Here is a 10,303-nt window from a genome sequence, read left to right as displayed (position 1 = left end):
TTGCAAGAGGAAGCAAGTATGAAACTTGTCACCCAGTCGCAAAGCGGATCACAGACGCCCTTGGTACTAAGCTAGTATTAGATCTGCGTCCAATGTCCACTATTAATACAGTTGGTTTAAGACATTTAATTGAGGGGTTCTGTCCCTGTTAGCAAATGTCATCACTATACCATTTTACTAGAAAAGCTATTTCCCACCTGTACCTGAAGGTTCCTAAAAATGTAATTATTGGGCTACAAAATGGCATTCTACCCACTGTACACTTAACCACAGATATGTGGGCAAGCGGAACTGGCCAAGTAAAGATTATATGACTGTGACAGCCCACTGGGTTGTTCATTCGCCTTCACCAGCAGGGACAGCAGCAGCATGTACCCAGGTATGTCACATTTTTCAGAAGTAGGCTACTCTGTGTATCAGCAGCTTCACTAAGAGGCATACAGCTGACAATCTGTTCCAAAAACTAAGGGATGTCATTGAAAGATGGCTAATCCTGCTTGGACTCTCCTGAGGATATGTCATTACTGATTATGACCCCAATATTGTTCAAGCATTACAGCGGGGTTCAATTCCATCACATTTACTGTTTTGCACACACAATCGACTTGGTGTTACAGAACTTTTAAAAAATGACATGCAGGAGATGCTGGTTTTTTGTCCGGAAAAAATTTAGGGTCAATTTCTGGTTTCTGCAACAGCATGTAGGAGAATGCAGCAGCTGCAAGAAGACTAGCATTTGAGGAGAATGTACTTTAGTCCAGCGAAGCAGTCACCTGTGAAGTGAGTGCAGACATGGTTAGCTTGAGTCAAGTGATTGCCTTAATAATACATTTTGACAAGGAGCTACAGAAATTTAACGTGTGAAATAAAACAAAGTAAATGTGCTAACTATGTTTTAATTGTAGATTAAATACTTAATTTGCTTCGCAAGGATCCAAGAGCTATCAACATCTTGTTTGGACGTCTTCTTCTTCAGTTTCTCTGGCAACTGCTTGTTGTAAAAAAAATTGCTTTCCCAAGACACCCAGTGGTGATGCAGATGAGTCCACACAACATTTTGATATTTGCTCTGCTGTAGAAGAATTGGCCAAAAATTGTAAAAGCTCTGCCCTAAAATCAACTAGTAATTCCATTTGGAAGGCCATTATCGGCAATTACATCATACTACACAGACTTCAATGATGGTGGGAGGAATTAGAATTGTTTGAGGAACATTATCACTAAACCCTGCAACCTCTCCTGTTTCTGAGTGAGCTATGGTACAATAAAATGTAACTGCAGATTTAGACCAAGACTGTCAGCCCTATTATTTATATTTAAGCAATTACATTTAGCAATGGAGCAATGCAGCTCTTCTCTTTGGGTGTTACCTATATAACGCAGTAGAATTTGCCTGCAAATTCTACAGACAGCCTGCTTGTCTTCCTCTTCATCAATGACTCTTAGCAATTAAGCACTCATCTTTGGGTGTATATTACATCCAAACCTTATTAGTGCAAATAAGGAAAAATACAGTATAATCCCTGCTAGGCCCTCCACCATCCTTTGCATGTTAATAGTAGGATTGGTTGGAGTTATGGGCAAGGTCACACATTTTTTTGTCAAATCCTTCAAACCAGCCCAGATGTCAAACTTTTGTGGTCTGCCACCTGCGTCATCTCTGCTTGTGTTTGGAAAGTGCAAATTGGTGCCAGAACCTCACGTGCCAGAACTGCTGCCACTGGTACCACACTGCTGCCACTGGTGCAGGACTTACACAATCAACCGCATCCTCATCAGTGCCCTCCTCGGCTACACAAATCTCACCCTCATCCTTTTCCAGTTCCAAAGTGTCATCCTCACTTGGTGTATCACCGGCTACACTCAGGCTGTTCAGGAACACATCAGCAGAACTGCTGAAAGGGCCCTTCTTTATGGGTACATTATCAGAAAGCTCAGGATTAAACATATTACTGGTGGATGGACTCTCCATAGGGATTGGTGTCATTTCTGATTGCGAGCATACATTATCCTCTAATATTTGTTCCCAATTGTAAAGCGCTACGGAATTTGCTGGCGCTATATAAATAAATGTTGATGATGATGATGATGATGATGAATGCCTTACTGTTTTCTTGCAGCTCGGCTTTGACGCGTAACAGTAGTTGTGTACCACTTTTAGACTCCAAATTACTTGGTCTTGCTTGGTCACGAGTGGCCGAACAAGAAGAAGGCTCAGTAACATTTTTTGATCTGCCACTAATAGAGAAAGGCGAAGGCCTCATTCTTTCTTTGTGTAGAATGGCATGTTGGCAATTTTTTTTTTATCAGCACTTAACTTTTCCTCAGTTACACTTCTTTTTCGCTTCAACACAGTAAATTTTTGTTTGGGACAACCCAAAGCACTTGTAGTGCATTCCATTTAGCCAGATGCACAAGGCAGTCCAGGGAATCAGAACTAATTGAGTCCAGTGACCAGGCAGAGGTCAGGGCAAGAAGCGTACAAGCAGAATCCAGTAGCCAGGCAGAGGTCAGAGTCACAAGTGAACAAGCATAATCCAGTAAACAGGCAGAGGTCAGGGCAACAGTCTGGTAATCAGGCAGAGGGTGACAACGAGAGATCAGACAACAATGAAGCAAACTGGGACAGGCTATAAACATGCTATAAACAGGGTATAAACAGGGTATAAACAGGAGACAAGCAGCAGCCAGGTATAAACGATGAACTGCACAGAACATAGATAGAGGCAGGTATATGAAGTTGTGAAACAGGCGCTGGCACTAATTAGGTAAGGATTAACTCCTACAGGAGAGGTGCAAAGATCAGGGGCAAACAGCAGCACCTCTGGTGGAATTGAGGTACTGCAGCCACATACAAAATACAGGTAGAGTCCTAACATTTGCTGGACAAAATGGCAGCACCTACAGGGTAGTAAAAAGCAATTGATGGGAGAAGTTGGGCAGATTAGGGGTTATTCTTGCTGAGTGAGGATTAAGAGCATGAGTGTGGTCCCAGCCAGCCGTGGATGTCAGGGCATGTTGGCACTTGTGGTTATCCAAGTGCCAACATGCCCTGGCTGCTATGGGTATGCTGGTGCTTGTAGTTATACAAGCATCAGCATGCCCACATTGTTTATGGCACCCTGGCTAGCTGGGACTTGTAGTCCCACTCGTTTTTATTGGCGGACCCACTCCCTAGGGAATCCAGCCCAGCGCTGAACAGCCTGGGGTTGGTTGTCAATACGGCAGGGGGACACCTGCCGCTTGTCCCCCTGCAATAGTGCCACCCACCTTGCTGGTTTGCCTAGCACTGGTTGTATAAAAATCGGGGGGACGCCACGCAAATTTTTCCCCGATTTTCACGTAGCTAGCAGGAGGCTGGCAGCACTAGGGTTAATAGTGCTTGGGGGAGGGGACACGCTTTTTTTGGGGGGAAATTTTATCTATTTTTAAACATTTGACAGCTGCCGGGACCTCTGGATGTATAGACAGAACTGTGTAACAGTGATGTGTTTACTAATCACACAGGAAACACAGGATAGTTAGTTAAAGATGGGAGTGTTTGACATCGCAGCAAAGCACCAGAGATGACTAGCGATTTTTAAGATCAGAGTAAAAATTGCAGTTTAAAACATCTGGCAACTTGGGGACTATAATCGCAGGTTATCACCTGCGATTTGCCGCGATTTTAACACAATGAAAAAAATCGGACCTTGATACATTTACCCCTTGGTGGCATAACAGATTTTTTTGTGCAATGTTCAGAAAACCCCTCACACGCAAACACCTTTTTGTTCCCACTTAATATAGATGTCTTTGAATGACCCTTATCAACTTGAAAAGTATTGAAAAATACAAAAAAGTTAGAATATAGTTTTTTGGAGGGGTTCTGCTGCTGACCCTAACACATAAACACCCAGTTTTTCCCACTTAATACAGATGTCACTGCCCCACACAACATTCATTAGAACAACTTAACATTTTTAAATAAATCAAATTGTTTTTTGGGTTCTGCTGCTAATAGTCATACAGCAAAATCACACTGTTTTTTGCCACTAAATACTGGCTAGTTCAGAATGACATCTAACTCATAGAGTAATATATATGGAAACATTGCAAAGTATTCTACCTCACTGATCTCTGGGGAACTAAACTGTATTAAAATAAACTACAATCAATCACAGCTATTCTATTCTTTCCTTTGTATCCTGTCTAATGCAGTAGTCTGTACTTCAAAAGCGGTTTTCAGAGCTGAGCACTGCAGCTGACATCATCTCTACATGCTGTCTGTTGTAAAATGGCAGATGAGAACACGAGGGAGGACTATATATAGAAGATATAGATATGAAACTTGTGAGATCTGACATTTTCCTGGAAATAATTATTATTATTAGTAGTAGTAGTATTATTATTAGTATTATAATTTATTTATAAGGCGCCACATGAGGTCCACAGCGCCATACAGAGGGAAAACAGCAAGACAGTGTATGGTATAACAGTCAAAACAGTAAATAAATAACATTACAACTCTCAACACAGCTACTGAGGTGGAAGATGTATTCAGCGCAGACTGCAACATGTGCCCATTAGCGTGGGTGCAACTAACAGGTTTTGAGCCACTGAAAGAGGTGCAAAGTCAATGTAGTAGTGGAGTCAATGGGCAGAGAGCCCAAGGAGGAGATGCACAGTGTAGCTGGTTAGCAAAAGTTATCGGTAATAAGAAGGGAAGAAGGCTCTGCTCAATAGAGCTTACAATCTAAAAGGAAAGGAGCAGGCAAATGGTTGATACATGGTGGTGAGCCAATGTAAGGGGATCTGAGGCTAAGAAGCAAGTGTGGGAGAGATGGAGGATGAAAGAGGGTGAGGTATGGTGAAATGGTTAACTTAACCATGGTGAAATGGTTTAGGACTGGTATTCTTTTCTAAACAAGAGGGCTTTCAATGACCATTTGAAGCTATACAGGCTAGGGAATAGTCTGATAGAATGAAAGACATGAGGTGTAGCATGGGAGAAATCTTGGATAAGGGAGTGAGATGTGGTTAACAGACAGGAGGAAAGGCGACGGTCGTTGGCCAACCAGAGAGGACTGGAGGGAGTATGGATGGAGATGAGGTTAAAGATGTAGGGACCAGTGGAGATGGAGAGGGCCTTCTGTGTGAGGGTGAGGAGTTTGAAGAGGATTCTGTAGGGGAATGGGTGCCTGTGTAAGGTTTGGCAGAGAGGGGAGACAGATGTGGAGCAGAAAGAGGGAAAGGTGAGTCTAGCTGCAACATTAAGTATAGATCGAAGAAGAGTGAAATGGAGCAGGGGAGGCCCGTAAGGTGAAGGTTGCAATTGTTGAGATTAAAAATGATCAGTGAGTGGATAAGAGTTTTGGTAAAATCCTGGGAGGAGAAGGGTCTGATACGGGCGATGTCGTGGAGCTGGAAGTGACAGGATTGGGCAGAAGATTGAATGTGAGGGGCAAAGGTGAGGGAGGAGTCAAGAATGACACCCAGGCAGCAGAGTTGGGGAACAGAAGAGATGCTGGTGTTTTCAACAGTGATAGAGAGGTCGGGAGGGGAGGAGACTCTTGATGGACAGAAGACAATGGGTTCAGTTTTGGCTACGTTAAGTTTGAGAAATCGTAAGGAAATCCAGGAGGAGGAGGCGGAGAGGCAATTGGACACCAGAGAGACAAAGAAAGGGGAGAGATCAGAAGATAAAAGGTAGAGTTGAGTGTTGTCTGCATAGAGGTGGTACTGAAGGTCGAATTTACTGATGAGTTCACTCAGGGAGGAAGTGTACAAATAAAAAAGCAGAGGGCCAAGGAGAGAACAATGTGGGACTTCTACTAGAAGAATGGATGGGGGGAGTAAGAACAAGAAACAGAGAATGAGCGGTTGACAAGGTAGGAGGTGAACCACAAAAGGATGGTGTCAGAAAGGCCAATAGTGTGAAGAGTGAGGAGTAGGAGAGGGTGATTCACGGTGTCAAATACCACAGAGAGGTCCAGGAGGATAAGCAGGGAGAAATGGCTCCTGGATTTGGCTGAGAGAAGATCATTGGTGACTTTGGTTTCTGAGGAGTGGAGGGGGTGGAAGCCAGATTGGAGAGGATCAAGGAAGGAGTTGTCAGATAGATGCTTAGATGGTTGTAGACAAGTATTTTAGAGGCAAAGGGGAGAAGAGAAATGGGGCGGTACTTAGAGAGTGAGGTGGGGTCAATGTTGGTTTTTTTTAAGAATGGGTTAAACAAGAGCATGTTTAAAGGATGATAGGAAGATACCAGTGGAGAGGGACAGATTGAAGAAGTGAGCAAGGTGGGAGCAGGCAGTGTGGGAGAAGGAGAGAAGGAGGTGAGATTCAATGGGCATGTTGAGAGCGGAGAGGATAAAATAAGAGAATGGACTTCATCACCCTTACTGGGGTGGAAGGATCACAAGAGGTGGTGGCTGGAGGGAGAGGAGAGGAGGGTGGAGTGGTAGGGGTGGCAGAAGGGTGATGGAAGGAGAAGATTATGTGTCTGATAGCCTCAATTTTGGAAGTGAAAAAGGAGGCAATGGTAGCAGAGGAGAATGGGAGGGGAGGAGGGTGGGCAAAGGAGTGTTTTGAAAGTGGCAAAAAGGCAGTGGGGATTGGAGAACTGTGAAGAGATGAGAGACTTGAAGAATGAGTGTTTAGCGAGGGAGAGGACAAAACTGTAGGATGAGAGGATGAACTTGAAATAAAGGAAAATAAATTCACAAAAACTATACAAAATAACCCCTGGCGCTGGATGGACTAGAATGTGTTATTCACTAGATAGATGGTAATAAAATTCCTGCAGCTGTGAAGGACCTGTGTGCCCTATAAAACAGCAAGAAAGGAGAGATACTCTCCTTCAGACGGTTTAATCACATACTAGTGATTTCTTCAGAGGACCGATCATTCACAATCACAAACTCTTTGTTATTTTAAGGTTGGAGTAGTGGTGATTCAATATCCAGCTGTGATTTTGTTTGTATTTCTTGAAATGAAGGAAGTCTGACAAGGAATGAGATTTCTTCCAGTAGTGTTCAGCGGTGCATGTGTATTGTTGAAAAAAAGAACCCGAGTAAATTTGGAGTGCCAAGGTTGGGGTTTAGAGCAGCGAAGGTGGACAGGAGAGGCGGGTCAGCAGAGTCAAGAGCAGTGGTGAGTGTGTTGTTGTAGAGGGAGGCCGCTTTGTTGGTTCAAGCCAGGTTGGATAGAGAGGAGAGGAGAGGAGAGTTTCAAGTGAAGAGGCAAAAATAGCAGGATCAAGAGCAACAAGATTTCATCTAGAAAGGGTAGTTTTGGGAGAGAGGAGGGGTGCAGGAAATGAGGAAGGTTTGGAGTTGAGGATTTGGTGTTCAGAGAGTGGGAAGGGATCATTGGAGAAGTCAGAAAGAGCACATTGGTGGCAGAAGACAAGGTCAAGGGAGTGACCGAGACAGTGGGTGGGGAAGGAGGTCCATTATGAGAGGCCAAAGGATCAAGAAAGGGCAAGAAGTTTCATGGACGCTGGGTCTGTGGGGTTTTCAATGCTGATGATAAAGTCACCTAGGATGATGGAGAGGAGGTCTGAGAAGAGGTAGCAGGGAAGCCAGGCAGAAAAATTATCAAGAAATTGGGAAGTGGGACCAGGGAGGTATTAGATGACTGAGGCACGGAGATGAATGGGGTAGAATAGACAGAGTCGAATTCAAAGGAGGAGAATGAAAGGGAGGGCTTAGGGGAGATGACACAGAAGGTACAATTGGGGGATAGAAGGATGTCCACATCACCACCTGGGTGATCATCAGGTCTGATGGAATGGGTAAAGAGAGGCCGCCATATGAGAGAGCAGTGGGGAAAGCAGTATCGGTGGAAGAATGGAAATTACATTTTGCCTTGTTTTCAGATCTGATTTTGATGCGAGGAACTGAGTCATGACTCAGTTTAACTCGAAACCCGAAATCTGGGATGTGTCTGGTTTCTCCGAATCTGAACCAATCATCTCTAGTAAAATCTACCATAAATGTTGTTATTACTATAAGGAACATTTGTGCTCTATTACTGATCTCCACAATATATCATTTTCTGGAATAGTTTTTTCACAGCCTGTTTCACCACTTCATTCCGCAGGGTGTAGATAATAGGATTCAGAAGAGGAGTAACTATGGATGGTATGATAGACACTATTTTATTCAAATGCAATAACTCCCCAGTGGTGGGTCGGATAAACATGAACATAGTGGTACCATAAAACATAATAACAACAATTAAGTGTGATGCACATGTAGAAAATGTCTTGTATCTCCCTACTGATGTCGAAAATGTCATTGTTGTTTTAATAATACAAATGTAAGACAAGGAAATTAGTAGGAAGCAGCCAAATATTATAAAAGAAGCAGAGAATAAAAAAACCTTTTGGACACTTGACGTATCAGAGCAAGATAACTTGATCAAGGGGGCAAAATCACAGTAATAATGATCAATTATATTTTTGGAACAGAATGAAAGTTTTGAGATCTGCAAACATGGAACAAATATTATTATGAAGCCACTGATCCAGGAACCCAACAATAGTTGAATACAAGTATTGGGACTCATGATAAGGGTATACCTTAAAGGATTGCAGATGGCCATATATCTGTCGAAGGCCATTATTACTAGCAGAAAGTTTTCTGTTGCACCAAATGAAAAATGGAAATAAAACTGAGTCATACAACCTGATGGAGAAATAGATTCTTCCTTTGTTAGTAGAGCCCACAATAGTCTGGGAACAGTGACTGAAGGATACCAGATTTCTAAGAACGAGAGTCCACCAATGAAAAAGTACATGGGCTTGTGAAGACGTTGTTCACTTTTAACTATGACAATGATAAAGGCGTTGGTAGTGATGGTTACAATATAAACAATCAATATGAAAGCAAAAAGATACAATCCCATTGTCTTAAAGTTAGAAAATCCAGCCAGAAGAAATTCAGAAATGTCACTTTTGTTGTATTTTCTGTTATGCATGAAAATCTGTAAGTAAAACAATGTCTATTTGGAAATAAAATAATATAACAACGTACCAATTGCATTTCTGTATCCCAGATAGTCCAGTTAATGTAATGTTTAGCATTGAGCACAATAATGGAAATTGATTTTATATAATCATTGTTTGCTTGTATTTAATCCAGGATTTAATTTTTGCTGAGAATATTTACTAACTCATACTTGTTTCCAGTATACCATTGAAAACAGTGTAGCCCCTTTCTGCAAGTGTTTCAATGAGATGGAACTTCATACTTCAACCTCACACTTGTCCTCTACACTGTTCTATATAGCTTCTCTCCTGATCTCCCAGCATCAGGTTGCTTCCACATCACCAAAGTGTCCCTTGTACCTTTCTATCTAGACATAGGTATGTTGCAGTTTAAAGGTAACAAGGCTTTATTAATATGCACAGCTCCTTGATGTTGAACTTGAACTCAGCTCAGATACTAGTTATGTTTGAACAAGCTCCTCAGTTACGGTAGAATCTGTGGGAGTCTCATACTCACACCTGTGTCTTTCCATCTCCAGTTTGCATCTCTAATGCCCAGGATCTCTTGGGGATTTGGACTCCCACAGGAGTATGTGACTACTCCTCAACTACCCACCACACCCCTCAACCCCCACACGACTGGAATAGGCGATTCTGCTTCTAGGTAAGGCAATGACCTTAGATACGGGTCCCAAGTAGACTTGGGAAAAGTTTAGGAGATACTTACATTACTGTAGTCCTACTGAAACATATTTGGCCTGATTCACAAAGGCACGTATCTGCCAATCTTGAGCGCATTGTACACAAAATCACTCTGCTCATGCCCAGAACCGGGAGATACGTCCGTGAATGCAGACCATCTTCAAATGAAAAGGACACTTACTCTAGCCTACGATATCATAGAGTGAATGTGGACGAGGAAGGGGGCGTTTTGCCGTTGTCACTTTACAGTAGGGGCGTGCCAAAATCAAGCACACACAGCCACGTCTGAATCAAGCTCTGAGCGTCTCAAAGTTACTTGTTTTTCTGCCGTATCTCTTGCTCCAGCTACAGGGCTAGTCAAACTCCTGATCAGTATTGATGACAGTCTTGTATGCATGGTATAACATGTGTTTGCAATCACGAGCATTTGTAAAAATGTATTTATATTCAGTAGACATTACCGACATCCTAATAAACTGTTTGATCATTAATGCCTATATTATTAACAGATGACAGTTATTAAATCAATTTTATTATGAGAGCTCTTTTGCAAATTTATAATCCACATAGGTATTAGATATATCCTGCAGCGCTCTGTGTAGTAGAGCTGAGACGAACTGCCCCCAA

The 10,303-nt window shown here is 42.5% G+C and overlaps 1 protein-coding gene across 1 annotated transcript; it reads right to left on the bottom strand.

The window, feature by feature from the left end:
• Positions 1–8,013: 8,013 nt before the first annotated feature.
• On the bottom strand, positions 8,014–8,892 carry LOC142101815 (olfactory receptor 6A2-like). Its single transcript, XM_075186257.1, has one exon. The coding sequence runs from the start codon at positions 8,890–8,892 to the stop codon at positions 8,014–8,016; it is 879 nt and encodes a 292-aa protein (XP_075042358.1).
• Positions 8,893–10,303: the final 1,411 nt, after the last annotated feature.

Source organism: Mixophyes fleayi, chromosome 9 (assembly GCF_038048845.1).
Source record: "Mixophyes fleayi isolate aMixFle1 chromosome 9, aMixFle1.hap1, whole genome shotgun sequence".
NCBI classification, from domain to species: Eukaryota; Metazoa; Chordata; class Amphibia; order Anura; family Limnodynastidae; genus Mixophyes; species Mixophyes fleayi.
The sequence above is the reverse complement of the archived record's forward strand: the minus strand, read 5'-3'. Positions and strand labels throughout refer to the sequence as shown.